This window comes from Balaenoptera acutorostrata, chromosome 16 (assembly GCF_949987535.1).
Source record: "Balaenoptera acutorostrata chromosome 16, mBalAcu1.1, whole genome shotgun sequence".
NCBI classification, from domain to species: Eukaryota; Metazoa; Chordata; class Mammalia; order Artiodactyla; family Balaenopteridae; genus Balaenoptera; species Balaenoptera acutorostrata.
In genome coordinates, this window is record NC_080079.1 from 73,257,158 (window position 1) to 73,281,586 (window position 24,429).

At 41.0% G+C, this 24,429-nt stretch overlaps 1 protein-coding gene across 7 annotated transcripts in view; it reads right to left on the reverse strand.

Moving 5' to 3' along the window:
* EGLN1 (egl-9 family hypoxia inducible factor 1) overlaps positions 1-24,429 on the reverse strand; it is a 57,754-nt gene that overhangs the window by 7,884 nt on the left and 25,441 nt on the right. For all 7 annotated transcript variants that reach the window (XR_009005626.1, XR_009005624.1, XR_009005625.1 and 4 more), the window contains exon 2: positions 3,425-3,544. Coding sequence is in view for 4 of the 7 variants with exons in the window: in XM_057530709.1 (XP_057386692.1) it covers positions 3,425-3,544 (120 nt within the window). In the remaining 3 variants the exon portion in view is untranslated. The remainder of the gene's footprint in view (positions 1-3,424; positions 3,545-24,429) is intronic.

A 24,429-nucleotide genomic window follows, 5' to 3' on the forward strand; every position in this document is an offset into this window, starting at 1 on the left:
TAAAAATTAAAAGATCAGCCTAGAAAGAACCTAGATTCTAACAAAATGTAGAATTTAAGAGTTGATCACACATATTCCTAGTTTTCTAGATACTCACAAAATCAGAAAAAAAATTTAAGTTTTAACCAAATTTATAGCAATTTGTTTTGTGCGTTGGGCTCGAGGTGAATTACCAAATTTAGGTCTCTATTTCAAACTTTAAAAGCTATAACAAAAAAACATGTTTGTTGACATAATGCCTCAAAATATACTTAGCAGTAAAACTTACCTCTACTTTGAACTTGGAGTAGGACAGAGGAAATTCTTTTTTTCCCAGAAAAGTAACATTTTTTACTTTTAACTACTTGTCACACTTCTATAATACTTTCTATTCTTGCATTTGTTTTGTTACTTGATCTTTTTTTTAATTCTAAACTTTATTCATTTTATTGAGGTATAGTTGATTTACAATATTGTGTTAGTTTTAGATGTACAGCAGTGATTTGGTTATACATATATGTGTGCATATCTATATTTTTTTAAAAATTCTTGTCAATTATAGTTTATTACAAGATATTGGACACGGTTCCCTGTGCTATATAGTAAATCCTTGTTTACCTATTTTATATATAGTAGTGTGCATCTGTTAATCCCATACTCCCAATTTATCCCTCCCCCCTTTCCCCTTTGGTAACCATAAGTTTATTTTCTCTGTCTGAGTCTATTTTGTAAATAAGTTCATTTGTAATATTTTTTAGATTCTACATATAAGTGATATCATATTTGTCTTTGTCTGACTTACTTCACTTAGCATGATAATCTCTAAGCTCATCCATGTTGCTGCAAATGGCATTATTTTGTTCTTTTTTGTACCTGAGTAGTATTCCATTGTATATATGTACCGCATCTTCTTTATCCATTCCTCTGTTGATAGACCCTTAGGTTGCTTCCATGTCTTGGCTACTGTAAATAGTGCCGCTATGAACACTGGGGTGTATGTATCTTTTTGAATTAGAGCTTTCGTCTTTTCCAGATATATGCCCAGGAGTGGGATTGCTGGATCATATGGTAACTCTTTTTAGTTTTTTAAGGAACCTCCATACTGTTCTCCATAGTGGCTGCACCAATTTACATTCCCACCAACAGTGCAAGAGGGTTCCCTTTTCTCCACACCCTCTCCAGCATTTATTATTTGTAGACTTTTTGATGATGGCCATTCTGACCATTCTGTGAGGTGTTACCTCATTGTACTTTTGATTTTCATTTCTCTAATAATTAGTAATGCTGAGCATCTTTTCATGTGTCTGTTGGCCATCTGCATGTCTTCTTTGGAGAAATGTCTACTTAGGTCTTCTGCCATTTTCTGATTGGGTTGTTTGTTTGTTTTGTTATTGAATTGTATGAGCTGTTTGTATATTCTGGAAATTAAGCCTTTGTCGGTCGCACTGTTTGCAAATATTTTCTCCCAGTGCATAGGCTGTCTTTTCTTTTTGTTTATGGTTTCCCTTGCTGTGCAAAAGCTTATGTTTGATTAGGTCCCATTTGTTATTTTTGCTTTTGTTTCTATTGCCTTGGGAGACTGACCTAAGAAAAACATTGGTATGAATTATGTCAGAGGATGTTTTGCCTGTGTTCTCTTCTAGGAGTTTTATGTTGTCATGTCTTATATTTAAGTCTTTAAGCCATTTTGAGTCTATTTTTGTGCATGATGTGAAGGTGTGTTCTAACTTCACTGATTTACATGCGGCTGTCCAACTTTCCCAGCACCACGTGCTGATGAGACTGTCTTTTCTCCACTGTATATTCTTGCCTGCTCTGTCAAAGATTAATTGACCGTAGGTGTGTGGGTTTTGTTTCTGGGCTCTCTCTTCCGTCCCACTGATCCATATGTCTGTTTCTGTGCCAACACCACGCTGTTTTGATTACTGTAGCTTTGGAGTATAGTCTGAAGTCTGGGAGGGCTGTGCCTCTAGCTTTGTTCTTTTTCCTCAGGATCACTTTGGCAAGTCTGGTTTTTTGTGATTCTATATAAATTTTAGGATGATCTGTTCTAGTTATGTGAAAAATGTCATGGCTAATCTGATGGGGATTTCATTAAATCTGTAGACTGCTTTGGGTTATATGGCCATATTTTAACTATATTAATTCTTCCAATCCAAAAGCATGGACTATCTTCCCTTTTCCTTGCATCATCTTTGATTTCCTTTATCAGTGTCTTATAGTTCTCAGCATATAAGTCCTTCACCTCCTTGGTTAGATTTATTCCTAGATATATTCTTTTTATGATGTGATTTTAAACAGAATTTTTTTTACTTTCTCTTTCTGATATTTCATTGTTAGTGTAAAGAAATGCAACAGATTTCTGTATATTAATCTTGTATCCTGCTACCTCGCTGAATTCATTTATCAGTTCTAACAGTTTCTGTGTGGAATCTTTAGGGTTTTCTACATAGAGTATCAAGGACAGAGGAAATTCTTTAAATCAGTATGATATAGAAAGATTACTGGATCACTGTGAGCATATTCTAAGTTTTAGCATTTGCTTTTAGAACAGGACTAAGTTTTTCACATTTAAGACCTGGTGATTTCCATTTGTGTGTGTTTTCGTGTGGTGGAAGAAGGTGTTTTAAAGGTTATTTGATTTTTTAAAAATTACCTTGGCTACACAAGTGTGTTCACTCTGAAAATCCACTGGGCTATACATTATGTTCACTTTTCTATCTAAATATTTTGCTTCAGTACATGTAAATAAAAAGAGATTTTTTTAAAAAAAATCAACGAAAAATTAGTTTATACAACCTCCAGTGCAATAATACATGACACACTTCTAAAGTTTAAATCATTTAAACTTAAGTGAAACTCAGGCTGATGTAAAGGGAATAAATATTTGCAACACGAGAAATTGGATGCGCTGTACATTCTAACTGGTTTTACAGGATTTTTCGGTACCGATAAACTTCTAGTCTTTCATAATCTGGGGACGAAGAAATCCTGCCTCCAATATCGCATAGCCCAGTGCCAGACAACACCTCTGCAACAATGCAAAGCACGAAATGCAGGCGCTAAAGAGCAAATAACTCTTCATAATCATAATACATAATCTCCCGCAAAAGTCATGATAAAACAAACATTCTCAGAAGTGTTTTTATAAAAACTATTAGAAGGGATATTACTTTAATAGAAGATACTTCTGGAAAAGTTAAATTTTGGATATGAATGTTTCAACATCCGAAGTAAGGGAATCTACTTTTTGAGTTCTATTAGGATCTGTTTCATGTTAATAAAGATCCACTCCTAACACCTGAGTGAAACATATCTAAGGAGAAATGTTTAACTGTTCCACGTTTTAAAGACAGTCTCACCTATGAGGAGTATGAATCTTAACACTACTAGTGAGGAAAAAATACCTATAAGAAAAAAAAAAATGCTCAATGAGGTGGCATACCTTGGCATCCCAGTCTTTATTAAGATAATATATACATGTCACACATCTTCCATCTCCATTTGGATTATCGACATGACGTACGTAACCCGTTCCGTTGCCTGGATAACAAGCAACCATGGCCTGTAATAATAATAATAGCAATAATAAATTAAAAAGTCCACATATGAATAAAAAGGTAAAACAGCTTACAGCAAAGATCTCTGATTTTTGGCTACTCTGACTTACACTTAAATTCTTTCTCTAATAAAAATCATGTTTGTAGATAGAAGAGGTAAAAATCTTCTATGTTGACATTAATAAAAAACACAGGGTAGGCTGGTGAACAATGCAAAGTGTGGTGAATTCTGCCTCACAGCAATGGGAAAAGCTAACGTGGAAGGATCGGAAAGCCTGCAGGACCCTCTTTCATGATCGTTTCTCATGCCGCTAATCAAGATCAAGTGGGCTTTGTCCTGCTCCATGGGAGATGGCCACGCTCCCTGAGCTCGCCACAGAACACCTGCGTTACCGTCCGACAGTCACCATCTCTGAGTGGTACCAATTTGGACAGGCACAATTTAGAAGATCAACTCCAAACGCTAACTCATTTAACGTCAGTGATTTTTTAAAAAAAAGGCTAAATGACAAATTAGCATGTGACGAACCCCTCTTCAAATCAGAAAGTCATTTTTTTCACTCAGGTTATAACAAGATGTAGTTCAGAAGACTGTTGGGTTTAAGTATGAAGGCGTAAGAGAGGCCCAAAATAAAAAGCACCAAATAACTTGCATGTCCTAGAAATGTAGTACATTACAATCAAGTGAAATTAGTAAGGGTAATTTTTTTTCAAATCTCAGGAATTACAAAGAAAACAAAAACAAAGATGCTCAAGATTACCAGTTATTCTTGAAATTCTTTATTTCTCTAATTTCTCAACGTGTTAATGGATCAGTATTAATGTCAATGAATTAGTATAAAGTCATCAAACAGTAATTAAATTACATCATTATTTAAGATAAATGGCAAATGCTAATTTTTAAAATTCCTAAGTGAACAAATAACTCTGTTCTATCTCTGAGGGACTAGAAAGCATTTTAAACCTGAATGCTTAAAAAAAATATCACATTTTCATAGACACCTGGACCTACTGCTCTTTACCAGAAGAAGAATTTTTGGTGACGATTACCTATGTCTCTATTTTTCATAATTCTAGACAGACTTTAAATCCCTCTTCTTGTGACCTGAGGTTGTAATAAGAGGGAGAATGACATGCTTCTTGCATTTAATAATGCTCAATAAAAGATAAACCCAATTTCCTTGTCATTAGCTGCAAAGGAAAGGCACATGTAGCAGACCTTGAACAGTAACTATAAAAAGGTACTAATTTAATAATGCAATTAATCCATATGATTAATTGAGACAATTATGGTAAGTTACTTGATACATTCTTATCAACAAAAAAGAAGGAAAAAAAAAAAAAAAAGAAAAGAAAAATCAACCTGAACTCTTCCCTAAGGAATTTCGAGGAAGTTTACTCAGGCCTCCCTCCAACTATCTGGTTTGTAACCTCAGCATTTCTCGTGTAAGAACAAATGGGAAAATCTTTCTTTGATCATCCACCCCATCCCACCCCATCCCATCCCTGCATTTAACAAACACCTCTTGAGCACCTACTATGTACATGAAAGGCCCTGGGGCTAAAATGATGAACAAGGTCTCTTGCTTTCATTGATTATGGCACTCAGCATAGTGGGGTAAATAATCAACAAACAAATAGATATATAACGTGACGTTAGGTAGCGATGATTTTCTTCGTATCTTATGAAAAGATAACACATTACTGACTGGGGGATTTTTGCAGAAACTAACGTCTGTGGCGTTAATACATCTCCGGTCAATAACGTGTTAAGTTGAAGGATACAGAAAATGACAGGACGACACTCTGGAACACTGGCCAGGGAGGACCGCTCTGAGGGGCTAACACTGAGCAGAGACGAAAGGAAGGGAGTGGCGAGTCGTGTGTCTGTGTGCGGGGTGAGCACGTCCGGCAGAGGGACCACGAGCACAGAGGCAGAAGTGGCGGGGCAGGCGGAGAACAGCAGCAGGACCGCTGCAGGAAAAGGAGCGCAGGCAAAGGACGGTCAGAGGGGGTCCAGCAGGCCGTGGTGAGGACTCTGGGTACTGCTCTAAAAGTGACAGGAGGCCGATGGAGCAGACATCTGATTAGTGTCTGAAGAAGGTCACTTTAGATTCTGTATGAATAAAAAATAACAATTGCAATAACCTCAATAGCACCCACTACCTAACATTCACTGGACGTTTACTATTTGCCAAGCACTACTCTAAGTAATTTATGTATAATAACTTATCTGACACAACTGTATGAGGTAACTAGTACCATCCTCCTCCTCTTCATTTAACTGTTAAGGAAACTGAGGCCCAGAAAGGTTAATTAATGTTCTTAATGACATATGACAGTAGACCCAGGTATGAATGAGGGCAGTCTGGTTTCAGAACCCGTGTAACTGACCACTGTACTAGACTGTGGTGTGTGTGCTGGGGGACTGCGGGGGGAGAGTGAAAAAAGAAGACTGCTAATTGGCTACTGCAGTTTGTTTCTAGGAGAAAAACAAAAAAGAGGCTGACCAGGGTGGCAAGGTGGGATGTATTCTGAAGGCAGAAAACCAACATGATGTGCTCAGGGGCTGGAAGCGGAGAGTAGGAAAGAGTCAAGGATGACTGCAGGTTTCAGCCTGTGTAACTGAATGAATGGAACTAACTATTTACCAAGATGGAAGCACTAGGTGAAAGAGTGGTTTCAGTAACATGCACAGGGTAGGAAAGGAGTTTCTCAGCGACAGTCACGATGAGCCAGACATCCCAGAGTAGAACAGAACTGAAGACACCAGGATTATGCCTCAAAACGGGATCTGTTTGTGTCAGTCACTTCTACTCTGCTTTCCTTAGGGTTACTGGAGGTACCTGGGGGTGGCCACTGGTGGCGGGGGTTCCAGTGAAATGAGAAGAGGCCAAACATTTGTTTGGTCTTGCCCCAGCCTTCAACTAGGGGCAGCACTTATCTGTGTCCTTTGAATTCCAAGTGAGACTTTTGGAAAAAATAAAAGATGCAATAAAAGCTTTAGACAATTGTATTAATTAGATTTTGTCATCCCTGATAGAGCTCACTCACGCCCACCTAAATGTATTATCTGAGGTGCCGTTACCACTTTAGCCTGGTCTGCTGTTCCCTAGATCCCGTTAGCTCTGCTCTGGTGGCAGGGACGCCACCAAAGGTAGAGAAAGGAAGGAAGGAGAAGGGGATCAGTGACACACAGGGCCTGCATTTTATCTGCCAGCTTGACCTGTCAATACCAGCCGCAGGAAAGGCAGCAGTACATTAGTACAACTGTAAAAGGATAAAATGCAAACCAGCGTAACCCAGCGAACTAGACGGCCTCTCAATAATTACAGCTAACTGCAGGTGGCTATAAAATAAGAGGGATGCGTAAATGAGAAGGAAGCAAGGCGATCCTGATCCCAGAACACAGACAAGCCCTTCCGTGCCTATAACTAGAGACTCTAAGAGGAAAAGGGAGAGCCAAGCATACCCAGAAAAAGCAGATCGTCATGGAAAACCTGAGACCCGAAACAGCCAAACTCCTAGAGGTTCCGGGGAAAGATAAATTTTGTAGGAAACATGCAAAGATTTGGAAGGGTCATAAATTCATTCAAGTATCTGTGTGGCCTAAAAATGACAGTGAAACTGCACTTAGCCATTCATGTACGTCCTGAGACTCCTCCCCATTTGGATTCTAGAAAACACAAAAAGGTATTTCTATAATGTCTCATGAAATCTGGAAGCTGTTATATTTAAAATAAGTATTCATATTTAAATAAAGTTATCCTTAGCTATGGTTTGGATTATCAAAATTTAAAGTTCCTTAAATGTAACATAGTGCTTCCAGGTTTGAAATAATATTTATGCTTTATGTCTTAACTGGTAATTTTGTTTTCCTGGTATATATATATATATATTTTAATTTTAAAAAAATTTTATTTATTTATTTTTGGCTGCATTGGATCTTCGCTGCGGTGCGTGGGCTCCTCATTGTCATGGCTTCTCTTGTTGCGGAGCACGGGCTCTAGGCATGCGGGCTTCATTAGTTGTGGCTCGTGGGCTCAGCAGTTGTGGCTCGTGGGCTCAGTAGTTGTGGCTCGTGGGCTCTAGAGAGCAGCCTCAGTAGCTGTGGCGCTCGGGGTTAGCTGCTCCACAGCATGTGGGATCTTCCCGGATCAGGGATTGAACCTGTGTCCCCTGACTGGCAGGCAGATTCTTAACCACTGCGCCACAAGGGAAGCCCCTTCCTGGTATATTTTATATATATTTGTGTAAAAAAGACTCTTGATATTACTGTTCTTGTTTTGTTTGTTTTTAATATGCAGAAGATTCTTATTCACAATACTTTTAATAAATTCAAATTTTCTCTTAATCTCTTGATAAAGCAACTAATAACAACTCATTCTACACCTGATTTTACCTGCTTGAGCACGTTATTAGTCTAGAAGTCATTAGCAGCATTAAAAAATATTTATGGAATACCTACCATATCACACTACAAAAAGGGTCAGTGTGATATCTGTCTGAAAGGACTTAACTAGAAAGAAAGAAAACAACAGGCAACTGGAAAGAAAGAAAACACCAGGCACTTACAAATCAACTGATAAAAGTGAGTAGTGCAAATAATAAACAGAAAAAGAATTCTGAAAAAAAGGAATTATACATGTGGGATAAAATAAAGGGACAAGGTTCTGAGCTACTCATGACCCCAGCTTATCTTTAAAGGACAGATGTGATTTGGAAAGGTGAAGGGATAAAAAGCAAACAGTATAAGCATGACAAACATGGGAAACAGCTGAGGGGACAGTGGGGTATTTTTATAACGGTCTGCTCTGTCACTTAATTCCTTAAGTAGTAAAGTTAATTTGGTAAAAATAGGATGAAATCTTGACAATTCAGCAGAGGAAGAAGGACATAAAAGGTAAGCAGCAGTGAGCCACTGTGGTCCTTGGGTGGCGATGGCCACAACAAAAGCTTTTAAGAAGGTAGCTTCCCTATTCTGGGATTTATATGAAAGATTGTTGTTAAGATAATGCACACCGCTATGGTCTGAATGTTTGTGTCCCTTCCTAAATTCACATGTTGAAATTCTAACCCCCAAAGACTTAGGAGGTGGGATCTTTGGGAGGTGCTGAGGTCACAAAGGGGAAGCCCTCATGAATGGATTAATGCTCTTATAAAGGGGCTCTGGAAGTAACCCTGCTCCTTCCCCCATGTGAGGACACAACCAGAAGTCACTGGCTACGAACCAGTAAAGGGCCCTCACCAGACAGTGACCAGCATGGTCACCTTGATTTCGGACTTTCCAGCCCCTAGGGCTGTGAGCAATACATTTCTGTGTTCATAAGCTACCCAGTCTGTGGTATTTTGTGATAGCAGCCCAAATGGACTAAGACACACCTATAAAGGATAAAATTATTCCAAGAGATTTACACTGTATGTACTGGTCCTAAGGATAAGGAAAGGCATTAAAGTCTACGAAGAAAAATTGAAATATCTCTATCCCTAGAGATTTGTTGGGGACTGGAGCGATACTCCCTGGTTATCCTTCTGTCCTCTCTGAGGAGTAGCAGACACGACCTCACACTCCTATAAGGGTTGGGTTGGAAGACAGTGGAAGAGTCTAGACATTAGCCTGAAAAAGAAGCAATGCAATTGCCTACTATATCATTCTGAGGTACATTCCTAATCTGACATCTCTTTGAGACACCAACCTTAAATATTTCAGTTTCCCATTAGGAAAAGTCTATTTAAACATAAGCAAAACAATTAAATACTATTTTTTCCTTTTTGATATGAAAATATACATGATTGAGGGCGTTCTTAAGATAAGAAACACCATAAATTTGTTTTTTTACTCTAAGAATAAAAGGAAGGAAGAGGCTTGCGATACCTCTTTGGAATCTGAAGACATTTATTTCTGGCATTGGAAGGCTTGTATTCAATATGAAGTTGAACCAGGAAACTTTTTTCCTTTTTCCTTTTTGAACTGAATTATTTTAAAACATTGATTCAAAGCTAAGAAAAGTAAAATTTTACAGGCTATCAAAGTACTATATTTACCCTGAATGAGGGGAGAAGCTTTACTATCTGAAAACGTGTTCTATTAAACTATATTGCCCCAGGGTTGCCAGCCCTCTGCCCTTTGTAGACGTTGACAGTTAACATTTAGTAAACACTTACCTTGAGCCAGGCAAGGATTACCGTCTCATCTCGTCTTCACAAGTTTATGAGGTTAGGTACAATTAATGTCTCCATTTTGGAGATCAGAAAACTGAACTATAATGAGAATAGAAAGCCTGCCAAAGGCCCCAGAGACCCTGAGGAGCCCAGAGGGAAAATCGCCGGCTCTGCAGCCTCCCCAGTTCCTGGCTCCAGTGGGGCCCTGTTGGGCCTGACTGCCCACCTGCCGCAGCGATACACACGTGCATAAGGCTTGGTCCTCCCACGTCCAGATGTGCTGCAGAAGGTTGCCTCCAGCCCTGCAGTTACAGCTTTTAAGTCTCTTCCTCCTTCATTCCCAAAGCACACGCACCCACCACCATCACTACCTCTGGGGTCCACAAAATCTAGCTCAAATACAGGGAAAACAGGTCATCAAGAGAACTAGACTAACAGCAAGTTGGTATTTACTATAAGAATAATCTAGTTTTTAAAACTGCAGATTTCAATTACACCTGCTTAGTTCACCTCATTTCCTAAAAGAGACAATTAAAAACTTCATAAAGTTATGAATTTTGTTCACTGCATTAATTAGCATGTTAAACAGGGGTAATGAGGAAGGGCAATCCACAGGCATTTAAAATTTTAAGTCTCTTGACTTATTTGCTAAACTTCAATGTTATAAATAACATATCTCACCATAAATAAACTTCGACTGTGTTTGGGGAGGTAAATTTTTCAAATCTGTATCATGGAAAAAATAAAACTAGCACAGGGAAAAAGGACAATAGTGATAAGAACAAGGGCAGTTTCTCCTGGTACAAGCCTCCAGTCCACACAGGGCGATAAAGACCATTCAGAAGATCAGTACTGGATAAAACTTACTCGACTAATTCCAGGGAGAAAGAGGAGAATGTAAAAGGAGGTACCGAGACAGTATTATGATAGATCATGGCAGACTTTATGGAAGAAGAGCGCACTTCAATTCACAGAGTGAATTAACTAAGGGAAGTTTTAAACGAGAAAATAAAGAACATTACTCAGATTTGCTAAAGCCCAGGGTTCATGAGAAGGGGGAAGAAAATGGAAAAGGTAAGATGGGCCAGACTTAGGAATAAGGAACCTTTATACTACAGGTGGAGGGAAGCCATCATTTTGGGGCAAGGGAGCAACATTATCAGAGAACTGTGCTTCAGAAACATGACAAGTAGAATACAAGATGGATTTGGGAAAGGGGGCAGAAGAAAAATGACACTGAGGAGACCAGTCGGATCACAACTGCAATAGACAAAGAAAAGAAATGACAGCCTGATAGAGAGGAGGGGCTTTGTGAAGGGTGTGGGAAAGAGGGAGCAAGACACAGTATCAACAGAAGGGGGAGGGGTAAAGACCGAGAACAGTGAACGGACTTAGTACGCGCTCTCACAGACAGAGCAAGGGACAGAGTGGAGTCAAAGACGGTTTAAGAGGGTTTGTGTCTGGTTGAGATGAACAGACCATTAATGGAAGTAGGGAATATGGGTTTGGGAAAGATGAGTTCCTTTTTGTGGACACACTGAGTTTGCCATGCTGCTAGGCCATCTGGGTGGAGATGTTCAAAAGGCAGTTGGGAATGCGAGTCTGGAACTCCAAAAAGAGGTCACGGAGATGTGGCTGGAGATGTGGGTTCGGCGCCCTCTTCACAGGGGACAGGGGAGGCGACGCGGCTGCCGGGGAGCGCCACGGAAGGAAGAGAGTGTAGGGAGGAGAGAAGGAACAGAGGACATGTTCTTACGGAATAAGCTCATTTAGAGTAAGAACTCATTAAGCTTTGTGGCTTTCCTCATCACAGGAAAACGGTTAAATAACCAGCCAAAGGTTGACCAATTGTAAATGAATTTTGACTAATTTTTTTACTAATTCTTTTTTGACTAATTGTAAATGATTAAAGACATATTATAAAACAGGACATATAAGGGCATTTACGTTGTTTCCTTAAAATGTTTTTTCAAACTTTTTGTTATTATAAACAATACTGTGATCGAGAACAGTTTTGGAGCTCTAATCACTGTAAACATCCTCAATAACTCCCTGAAATCAAATTCCTGGAAGTGAAACATAAATCTTTAAAAATTTTATTGCCAAAATGTCCTTCAGAACCCTATACTTTGTATGAGTACATATATATTCCCACCCATATGCCAACCCGGCTGTTAAGTTCTATTCTTTTAAAATAGGTAAAAACTTATATTATTAATGTTTTAATCATATCTCAATTTATGAGTAAACATTTTTCATACGTTTACTTGCTATTTAATTCTTTTGTTGACTGCTTACTCACATCCTTTATTCACTTTCCTTTTGGGTTATTCACCATTTCTCTACTGATTTTTGAGAGCTCTTTATTAATCTTCTATCATATAATACAAGAACAATTTCAACATTTTTACTATGCTCCTATAGAATATTTTAACACAAGCTAGTTATAATTTGTGTAGTAAGGCAGAGTATAACCATAATAATTACTAATATAAATTAAAGAGTCCAAGAGACTCTTCTCTCCATACTCACAGGAATGAAAAATGCAGGAAAAAAAAGGAAACATAATAAATAATAATGCTCCAAATTACTCCACAAATGGCCCAACAATGATGGACTGTTTAATCCAACACCAGACACACTACTTTCCTTATTGGGCCCTAATTCTAGCCCCAAAGAAAAAAAACTTCAATATACATTTAAAAATCAACCTGCTTAAGAGCAATGTCCCAACAGGCAGTGTAATCTAGAGATATATAATGATGCCTTACTGCACTCCTTTTCCCTTTTAGCAAGGAATTGATACAGTTCTACTTTACACATCAGGAATCGGTCTGGGGAAGCAGTTTATATTTGAGCCGCCTGGCTCTGCTGTCAGAGGAGACCTGGAGTTTGTTAGCCCCGGCTGCAATCTCACCAGCTCTGCACAACTCTTCCTCAGGTTCCTAAGCCGGGCTCTGTGCTTACGGCAGTCACCCGCAGCACCCCAAGCTGAAACCTGAGGAGGAGGACAGAGCAACCTCTCTGCACAAGCAGGTGGGGATCCCGGGCAGGCCTCAGCGGGATCTCCAGGAGCGACACGACTGCATTCCAGCCCACGCAAGGAGGCGCACAGGTAAGACACAGTCTCCGACAGCTATGGCAAACTTGTTTTATTATTGATATAACTCTCTGACAGAGTTTGCAATTTACCATTCAAACAAACAAAACCCCCAGCTGCTTAACGTTACAAACATTCACTTCAGCACCTCGCTAGGCCTGGGGATACAGAGATGAAAGTTCAACACCTGCTTCCTGAAATTCCAGAGTCTGGAAGAGAGGTGTGATTTAAACTATTTAAATTATTTCAGCATAGAGAGTGCTCATTTGTTTTAACGGACTGGAGGGCTTGGATTAGAGGGTCCTGATATTCATCCTGGATTGCCAGTTAACGTTTGCAAAACCACTCCTGGATACAGACAAGTCATTGGTTAATGCTGAAAGCTTCTAATCAGAAACCTCAGGTAAGCCCAGGATCCTTATCTCTCTTCAAATCCAGGGAGTTTGGTGATTAGCATAATCGATATTAGAAATGACTACAGTATTAGAAAAGAGTGGTGAGTAAGCCATGTGGTTTGGCTAGATATCAAACAGGGACCACTGCTCTTACATGAGCACATACATAGACGTCTAGGAAACCCAGTGGTCTATACGCTTTGGGATGGTTCCCTAGGCCTTAAGATTCCTGCTGGTTCTGTGATTAGTCCCCTCTAAGGGAATTCTGTTGTCTGATCTCATCTAGGTTAAAATGAATACTAAAACCACATTAGCACTTCTGCCTGGAATAAACCTTTCATAAAAGGTGCTTGTCAGAGTTTCTAAACGAACGGAGAGTAGAGAGTCCATCCAGTTTAGAAAACAGTCTCTAAGACTATTTTTGTGTGTGTGGCAGAGCTCAGTCTGAGTTTTGTTTTCATAGTAACATGCCATCTGGAAGCTCAGTTTTGGAGATCAACAGTACTCACTTATCTGTAGCTGCAAACGTGAGCAGTATCTCTCAAAAAGAGCCTAATACCTGAACAACTGAATTGGCTCAGGCGGGTCATAACAGGGAGACAGTCACACAAAGGCATCCAGCACAGTGTAATAAACAAAACAGAGTCTTATACAAGGTATCCAGACAGCAAAGATGATCAGTGCGCTCATGGGAATGGGGTGGCAGAAAATACTTTATGGAGAAAGTGACAAATGAGCAGAATTTTGAAGGATAAAAACAGAACTCTTCCAGAGTAGGGGGAGATTCTGAGTAAACACAATATTTGGAAAAAGCAGCAACAAATAGGGCACCCTGAGAGGACCACAAACAGGTGAGCACCGCTGGAACATGAAGTGGTGGGGCAGGACGGGGGGGGGGGGAGATGAGGCAGGATAGACGGGCAGGGGCCGGCAGAACGGCTCTCAACGACTTGCTCAGGAGTTTGTTTTACAAGCCAGTGAAGCCAAATGTGTTCACTAAGAATCATTTGGTCTACTTCTTAAAATATGGTTCCAAACCCCATACTTGAAATCTTGATTTAGTAAGTATGGGATGAGGCCTACAATCTCAGAATTTTAAACAAGCACTCCATAGGATTCTGAGTATCAGAGGGCCAAATTTCAAATAATAGTAGCAAAATAATCATATTTCAACTTTCCAAACATCACTCAGGCTACTCATAGGGGATGGAGTGGATGACCCGGGATTAGAGGTTACTGACATGCACGTGAGAGATGCGAGCCCGGATGAAGGGGCACGGGACTGGAGAGGACAGGAAAACTAAGGCAAAATTAAGACTGTGAAACAGACAGGATTTGGTGCAGTGACAGAGAAGGAAGAACGCATTAAAAAAACAACAACAACCTTAAAAATATCCACTATTTGTTCATTCATTCAACAACTATTTTCCGAGCATTTACTATATGTCGGACACTGTTCTAGATCTTGGGGGTACAATAATGAACAGAGAGATTTAAAAAGTGACTGCCTTCAGGCAACATATTCTGTTAGGAGGAGAAAGGACAAACATAATAATTAAGTCAACACAGAGCACAATAAATAGTACGTGAGAAGATAAGCATTGTTAAAAAAAAAAAAACAGGAATGGGGAATACAATGCTGGGGTTGTAATTATTAATGGGGTGGTCAGGCAGACCTCTCTGAAAAGCTGACGTCTGAGCAAATCTGAAAGAGATGAGGAACTGAATGTTCCAGGCACAGTGTGCCTGGCCGGTTGGAGGGAAAGGAGCGTCAGTGTGCCTGGAGAGGAGAGAGCAAAGCAGGGGACAGTGTGAGATGAGGTCAGAGGTGAAGAGCTGGGGGCTGCAGACACCACTGAAAGGACTAAGTAAGAGAGAGGTCGCTGGAGGGCTTTGAGCAATCTGGCTGCCACGTGGAGCAATGGCTGGAAAACTACCGCCCACTGCCCGTTTCTGTTAGTCAAGTTTTATTGGAACGCTCATTTGTTTATGTATTATCATCTAGGGCTGTCTTCATGCCACGACAGGACTGAGTAGCTGTGACAAAAACTGTTTGGTCCACAAAGCCTAAAATTTTTACCATCTGGCCCTTTGCAGAAAGTCTGCAACCCCTGATGTGGAAAACAGACTGAAGGCTGGCAAGGGTGGAAGGCAGGAGGTGAGTGAGAAGGCCACTGCAATAACTCAGGCGAAGTACGCTGACGGCTTGGACCACACTGGTAAGAAGTGGCTGCACTCTCATTCTGTTTTGAAGGCGGCAGGAGCAGGATTCCCAGAGGGACTGGTACGGGGCAAGAGAGAGAGTACGACTCCAAGGTTCTGGCTTGAGAAGCTGGAAAACGGTAACCACCCTAAACGAACGAAGACGACAGGCGGCACAGGCTTAGGGCAGGGGCGGCGGGAGACGAGGGGTCCAGTTCTGAACACGTGGAGACTCAGGGTTCACGAGCACGCTGGTAGGAAGACAGTCCCCGCTCCTGAAGGACTTACATTCCAGCGGAACGGAAAGGAAAACTAATCATTTCAACACAACCAACAATTAAAATGACCAGACTAGGCACTGAGCATTATTCCACTGGGGGAAGCTGGGATCAGGGAAAACTTCTTGATAAATGGGTCTTGAAAGAAGAGTACAAATTAGCTAGGCCAAGAGGAGAGGGAGAACATTCCAGGAAAAGGAAAAGTCACAAATGAAGACAAGGAACAGCCCGGTGTTACGCGCTCAGGCGTGTGCTGTGTATAAGCTGCCAGCAGGGGGAGCCCCAAGCGTGAGCACGAGGCTGGACACACGCGAAGCCCCTTCCTGGAAGGTGATGGCTCCTCGATAATTAACTTGATTTTATCTGGTGGGTAACAGGGAGCCACCGAAGAGTTCTGAGCTAGGAAGTGATACAATCAGCTCTGAGTTTTCATTCACTTGAGTAGGTGATAGAGTAGCACCGAAGTGTAGCTGCAAAGTAATGAGTCTGCTTTTCTTACTGGAGCTGGCAAACAGCTAGCTGTTTCCTCTTTTGGGTTACTCTACAGAGGAAAAAATGTTGGGGTTTTTTTTTTTTTTCTTTGGCTGCGTTGGGTCTTCATTGCTGCGCGCGGGCTTTTCTCTAGTTGTGGTGAGAGGGGGCTACTCTTCGTTGCGGTGCGCAGGCTTCTCATTGCGGTGGCTTTTCCCGTTGTGGAGCACGGGCTCTAGGCTCACGGGCTTCAGTCGTTGTGGCTCGTGGGCTCTAGAACGCAGGCTCAGTAGTTATGGCTTTCAGGCTCTAGAGCGCAGGCTCAGTAGTTATGGCTTTCAGGCTCTAGAGCGCAGGCTCAGTAGTTGTGGTGCATGGGCTTAGTTGCTCCGCGGCATGTGGGATCTTCCCGGACCAGGGCTCGAACCCGTGTCCCCTGCGTTGGCAGTCGGATTCTTAACCACCGCGCCACCAGGGAAGCCCCTGGGTTGTTTTTTCTGTTTTGTTTTGTGATTCCAAATCCTGTGTTTTTTTTTTTAATTGAAGTGTAGTTGATTTACAATGTTGTGCCACTCTCTGCTGTACAGCAAAGTGACTCAGTTATACATGTACAGACATTCTTTTTTTATATTCTTTTCCATAACGGTTTATCAAAATGCTTGTTTTTTATTTTTAATGTTCTTGATGTAGAATCAATGCAACAGTAACAACAAAAGTCAGATTTTTAAAAATATTCCCAAAATGAATGGGCTCAAATGCAGTACTTAAAAGTTTAAACTTAGGGCTTCCCTGGTGGCGCAGTGGTTGAGAGTCTGCCTGCTAATGCAGGGGACACGGGTTCGAGCCCTGGTCTGGGAAGATCCCACATGCCACGGAGCAGCTGGGCCCGTGAGCCACAATTGCTGAGCCTGCGCGTCTGGAGCCTGTGCCCCGCAACGGGAGGGGCCGCGATAGAGAAAGGCCCGCGCACCGCGATGAAGAGCGGTCCCCGCACCGCGATGAAGAGTGGCCCCCGCTTGCCGCAACTGGAGAAAGCCCTCGCACGAACCGAAGACCCAATACAGCCAAAAATAAATAAATAAATAAATAAATAAGAAAATCCTTTAAAAAAAAAAAAAAAAAGTTTAAACTTAGCCCTAACCTCAGTGCTTGGAGAGATATTCAGTAGTCACTAAAATGCTTTTTTCATTTTAAGATTTAATAGACAGAGTCAGCACTCTTTCTGAGTTCATAAGAACATATAACTCATGGTCATAAAAACATAACTCCAGACTCTTAAGAAATCAATAATTCCAGTAATGAGCTGATTCTTTTTTTTTCAATAATAACAGCACAACTCTCTTTGCAGGCAGAGAACCAAGCACTTCTGAAAAGCTTTTGTGGCGTGACTGACAGAGATTCAGGTTGCAGCATCTGTGAGGACGAGTTTACTGGGAGAGAACTCCAGTTTACAGGACTTGCATACAGCGCATCTCATTTCAGTCCTGCAACGGCTCCATGAGTCATGCAGGAAAGCGACTATCTACATTTTACAAATAACCTATCTGGGCCTTGTTTTAAGTGCTGAAGGGTTTAATATGCCTCTCCAAATCACTGCACGGGAATGTAATCCATGTAAGAGCCAGATCTGGTCTTAGAAAATAATTATGGCCCGGTTCAAATACAGTTAACCTCTATTCTACTTTTATCACTTTGAGTGAGTTTAATGCTCTTTAACGTTCTTTGCTTTTCACATCATCCTGAGGATACTTGCTTAACTATTTATAAACTGCCATATCTAGACACCTTTATAATACTTATTTTCTGGGTTTTCCGATCAGATTTTGGACTCCTACAGGGCATGAACCAGGCTTTACTAATCTGTGCCAAACGTAAGTGCTCAACTATGTGCTGAATAAATCAATTACTGACTAAGGGGGGAGGTTGGGAATAATGTAAACAATTTTAATACATTTAAAATAGAAGTTGAGTTTTACCATCTATGCTAAAGGTTGACAGAAGTATTATTAGGTCATAAGAAGTAAATTTGAAGTTCAACAGCTTTCTAGTTGCAAGGAATGACAAAAATAACATACACACCACACACACACACACACACACACACACACACACCCACACACACCCACACACACAGGCAGGGTTACTAAATTAAGCCTACAGACTGGTTTTCATTCAGTACCATGTGACTTCATTTTGGCCCTAGGCATAGCTTATTTTTAAGAATGTTCAAGTGTACCTAGTGAGTGGTTTAGGAAAACAGTCTAAAAGGAATACAAGATTTCCATAACAACTATTAAGAATTCAAGTTCTCTAAACCCTTATGCCTAGTGACTTCCAGGCATATTGCCAGTAACTAAGTACTGACATCCAGTATTTCCAACCCTTGTTCCCACTTCCCTCCAGAACAAGCATCTGTGCCACTCTGCTTCTTCTCCCCTATCCTTCGGAGCCACCTATTTCTTTGAGCTACAGTTTTCTGCTGACCCAGGTTAATCTTTATGTCACAACGTTTATTGAATCCTGTTAATAACAGATCTATCCAGCTCATCTGATCAACATCATTATGTGTAAATCTACTGTAGGCAGAATTTTACCAACTGTTATTCAATATTATCTCTACATACGCTGCTGACGGAAGAGGAAGTTTTGTTTTGGTTCTGGAGGGCGATGGGGCCCAGTGACTCTAACCAAAGTCACTGATGGGCCATGAGATGGGCCACTGTTATAAGGATGTGATTAATTTGCAGAGAATGTCGCAAGAAGTCTTAAGGTGAGGCTCCACTTTTGTATACAGTTTGAGAGAATTTTAAGTAAATTAATTACGAAGAACCAGCCAGATACACCTTGAAAAAATTCTCATATAGTTGATTGATAAGATGGTGAAACATGAGCTGGACAAACTAACAGGTTGCTTCTCTATAAATCCCACATCTGGCCCCTGTCTGCCTGGAGATTCTATTCTGTCTTTAGCCTCTACCTAATCTACCTTTTCATCAATTTTTTTTTTTTTTTTGGTGTAAACATCTCATATCTTAAAAGGCTTTGCAGAGGGTAGTACTGCAACAATACAAACTTTTCTTCTCCCAAACACTTAACATGCAAACCAAACCACAATGGTTAAAATTACCTAACAGAATTTAAAACAAACAGTAGAAGCGTGAGAATAGTTTATATGATTCTCAAATGTTACTTCCCATTTCTCTACAACCCTTCCTTAAACTTAACTTCAATTACATTTATTTCTACCCAAATGTGGCCACTCAGCAACCTGACCACAAATTTTGATCATTATCAATGATCTTGAATCACAAAAATAGAAGAATCTATCAGTATAACTTTCCTGAAGGGGAAGAGTTTAGATAAATATATATAACAGGAAAACAAACCACCATTTATTGAGGTATTACTACGTGCCGGTCACTGTGCCAAGAACTTTACACTCATTCTTTCATTTAATTCTCACAACTCCTGGGGGGCAGAGTAAACTATAAAATGGGGGTAAGACAGTTTAGACAACAGATATCTTAAAAAACAAAAAACTCCCCAAATCTAGGAGTTTGGGTTGACCATAAACTTAAACCAGCCACTGTGTTACTAAAAAGCTACTGCGACATTAGGCAACATTAAACAGTTCCTAGATTCTGTACTACTCAGGCCATATCTGAAGCCTGTATCCATTTCTGGGGACACATTAGAGGAAGAATACTGACAAGCTGGAGTATTATTAAGAAAAAAAGAATGGCCAAACAACATCCAGTAAGTAACAGTGGTAGAAGTGAGTAGGTTTAGCTTGGAGAAGACACATCCCCAGTGGACTGTCATCTCCAGAGTGCAGGGACCAAGATAAAACAGCACCCCATCTTATGTAGTGCTTTCCAGTTTGCAACATGGCTTTTACATTCCCAAAACGCCACATGAAATAAAGGAAGGACACAGGGACTGCCCGCACTCTATGTGCTGGGTCACTGGGGAGGTTATTTAACTTTGCTGTGCCTGATTTCTCTTGTCTGTAAAGTGAAAATAACAACGGTATACCTGACCTGCATGGCAAATAAGCTAGGACACAAAAAGTGCTTAAAACACAGCCTGGGAAACAGAGAGCGTTAGCCGCGTTAGCTACGACCGACAGCTATGGGGCGTGGGAGAAGTCCCAAACCTTCAGAGCTGTCTCCTCATTTGAGAAATTAGAATTAGCACTATCTCACACGAGGACGTGAGCTAAACAAGACAACAAAGGAAAGAGTTCTGCACATCTTAATTCCTTTCTTCCTTCATGAACACCTTCATTATAATTTCTACAAGAGCCTACTATGCACCAGGCACCTTGCGAAGCATTGATAGAATCTTCATTATCTCATTGAATCCTTACAACAGTTGTGTAGAATGCTAATGTCCTCAGTTTACGGACAAGGCCACTGAGATCTGGAATGGCGCACTCACCTGAGGCCGCAGAGCTAAGCAGCCAGCTGACTGTGAACCCAGCTTTGCCGGACTCCACAGCCCAGTTTTGGGGCTCCACGCTATGTGGCTTTTCACGCGCATCCCCTCGTTCATGCATCTTGGCAGCTAGCAACACGCCTAATAAAATGTTTCTTTAGTCACACAAATGCATGCTAGCTGTGCTCCCCTTGGCACAACTGTTCTGAGGAAAGAGGAGTGCAGAGCAGCAGAGGCAGAAACCCCCCGTCCCTGCTACATCTGCCGCTGAGTGGCGGAGCTCGTGGACCACGTCGTCCAGCCAGCTTTCTCTAGCTCTGAAACGAGGAACCTGCACTACATAACCTTCCAATCTAGCTCGAAGACTATACGTTCCATCTGGCAGTACTTCTGATATAGCAGAAATTGAAAACAGAAACTCTAGAATTTTAAAACTGGAAGAGACCATAAAGGTCTGGTCCAAACTCTTCAGTTAAGAGACCCCTCTAACTAGAGATCCAAAGGACAAATATCTGGGTCTCCCAATTTCCAATCCTACACTGCTTCCTTTATAATGACATAGAGGAGACATTTCAAACTGACAGGACTAGAAGAAATATAACTGGCATCACAACGCACGTAATAATGGATGCCAAAATTAAACAGTACTTGGTCACTTTTATTGGTCTAAAAACTCAAACTTTATTAGTCAGTACAGAACACTCACTGCTTAAAATAAACATCTCAAATGCGGACACATTAGGATATCGGCTCAGTTTTGTGACTATCCAATTCTAATAAATAAACGGGGTGACCTCAATAACTTACTCTGATGACAAAAGCCTTGCAGAAGCACTATTAGCTTTATTTTGTTTTGTTTTTTTGAAAAAAAAACATTTACAGAAATACTGGGTAAGATTCTGAAACTACTGTTATAAAGGCTCAACCAAGATTAACAAAAAAAATTTTCATGATCTCTAGAGACACACTAAAATGCAACAATTCAACTAGAATGTTACATACTCAAGGATGGTATAAAAAGTCTTAGAAAAAAAGAAAGTGTTCTGTGGCTAAATATAAAAAGCCACTTGTGGGGTTAAAATATAAAGCACAGGGAATTCCCTGGCGGTCCAGTGGTTAGGACTCTGCGCTTTCACTGCCGAGGGCCTGGGTTCAATCCCTGGTCGGGGAACTAAGATTCCACAAGCCGCGCGGCACAGCCCAAATAAATAAATAAATAAATGGCACAAAACATTTTAAAAGGGAAAAAATGAGAATTTAATTTTTAAAATAACAAGGAATTTCCACTATAACATTTAAGGTAAATGTTATTTAAGTCACATTAACAAATGTTTATTAAAAGCATATTATATAGAACAAATGGTAACCTAGGTCTGATTCACTATGCTCTAAACCGCTGTAACTCCCCAACTATAATAGACAAACTGTGAAAAATACAACGAAAAAAACACAAATAAAATGTTATGGCGGGGACTTCCCTGGTGGCTCAGTGGTTAAGAATCCGCCTGCCAATGCAGGGGACACGGGTTCGGTCCCTGGTCTGGGAAGATCCCACGTGCCGCGGAGCAGCTGGGCCCGTGCACCACAACTACTGAGCCTGCACTCTAGAGCCCACGAGCCACAACTGCTGAGCCCGTGCGCCTAGAGCCCGTGCTCCGCAATGGGAGAGGCTGCCGCAATGAGAAGCCCGCACACTGCAGCGAAGAGTAGCCCACGCTCACCACAACTAGAGAAAGCCTGTGCACAGCAACGAAGACCCAATGCAGCCAAAAATAAAATAAATAAAATAAAAATAAATAAATAAAAGGCCCTTAAAAAAAATGTTATGGTGGTATAGAAATGTTATGGTGGTATAGAAATGTTATGGTGGTATAGAGGAGATAAAGCAACTTATAGTATAATGGTTAAGTAAGTATATTAAGATTTGCAGCTGGCCAGCCTGGATTATAATTTCAGCTCTGCTACTTACCAGCTACGTGTGGGGATACCAACAGTACAGCTGTCCCTCAGTATCCATGGGGATCTGTTCCTTGGATACCAAAATCCATGGATGCTCAAGTTCCTTATATAAAATAGCACAGTATTTGCAAATAACCTACACACATTCTCCATGTATTTAAAATCATCTCTAGATTACTTATAATACCTAATACAATGTAAATGTTATGTGAATATAGCTGACCCTTGAACAGGGGTTAGGGGTACTGACCTGCCACGCAGCCAAACACCTGAGTATAACTTCTAGTTGGCCCTCTGTATCTGAGGTGTCTTCGGATCTGTAGTTCCGCATCCACAGATTCAACCAACTGCCGACAGTATAGTACTGCAGTACTTGCTAATGAAAACAATGTGCATATAAGTGGACCTGTGTTGTTCAACTTGTGTTGTTCGAGGGTCAACTGCAGTTGCCAGCATTGCAGCAAACTCAAGTTTTGCTTTTTGGAACTTTCTGAATATTTTTTTCCAATATTTCTGATCCACAGTTGGTTGAATCCATGTATGCGGAATCCACGGGTAAGGAGGGTGGACTGTACATATCTCAAAGGGCTACTGTGAGGATTAAAAAGAGAATGCACATAAAGGGCTAGCATTGCACGTGGTACCCAGTAAGCATCCAATTAACGTTAGCTACTATCATCATTCCTGGTACACTCCTCACACAGTCACAGGGGGACTTCATCCCTGCCCGTGTGTGGACACCTGCTTTGGTTTGCGCAGCGTCCATTCCCCCTGTTCTCGTTCCAGCAGCCTCATTTCCTAGGGCAATGCTGATCTGTCATCCTCAGTGCCTATGTCCGGGTGAGGTTCACTCTGTACCCTCCAGGTTCAGCACATGGTTCAAGCCTGCCAGAGACTGGTTCACAAATAAGCACACAGCCCAGGCCAATCAGAGCCAACGGGACTCGACTCAAGGATTTTGGTCAGAGCCCCTGGTAAACAGAAGCTCTCTTTCTGTGTACAGCTGACCCTTGAACAATGCCGGGGTTAGGGACAACAACCCTCTGAGCAATCAAAACTCCAAGTATAAATTACAGTCTGTCCTTTGTATACACAGTTCCTTCACGTCTGTGGTTCAGCATCTGGGGACTCAACCTACAGCAGATCATGCTGTATTTACTTTGAAAAAAATCCTATAAGTGGACCCCCTGCAGTTCAAACCCCTGCTGTTCAAGGGTCAACTGTGTATCTCCAGGATGTAAGGCTGAAACTACTGGCGAGAGAAGAGGATGAAGAGAGCTTACAAGAGAATAACTAATACAGAAAACAAGGGCTGAGAGATCAAGTTTTGATGATACTGCTTGAGCCCTTGGTTCCAACTGTGCCAGAAGGTCAATCACTAGACCTATAGTTACGGGAAGCAATTAATTTCTTTTTTGGCTTGCTTAAGCCCATTTGAGGAAATTTTCATTTTCTTTTGTCACTTACACCTGAGAAGATCTAACAGCTGGTATCAATCACCTCCCAGAATGCAGTAGAAGGGCGTGGATTTGGTTCTACCACTTACTAGCTGTGTGACCATAGACAATTTGTGTAAGCCTACTTGATGAGAGGATAAATGTGATAATGCATATAAACTGCTCAGTCTTCTGCCTAACAGTGAGTTAACACTCAATTGGTAGAAGCTATTATTATACCACTGACTCCCAAATTGATCTTCATACTTGACCTCTCTTGAGTAGCATGTCTATATTACCAGTGGACTAGCCATCTCCACCTAGACAGTCCCCTATCCAGCCTCAAATTTGACATTTCCAAATCTGATCCTATCCTGCCTCCACACTTCCCCATCTAAAACAAAACAAAACAAAACAAAACCCGCACTGGAGATCAATTCCTCACTGATT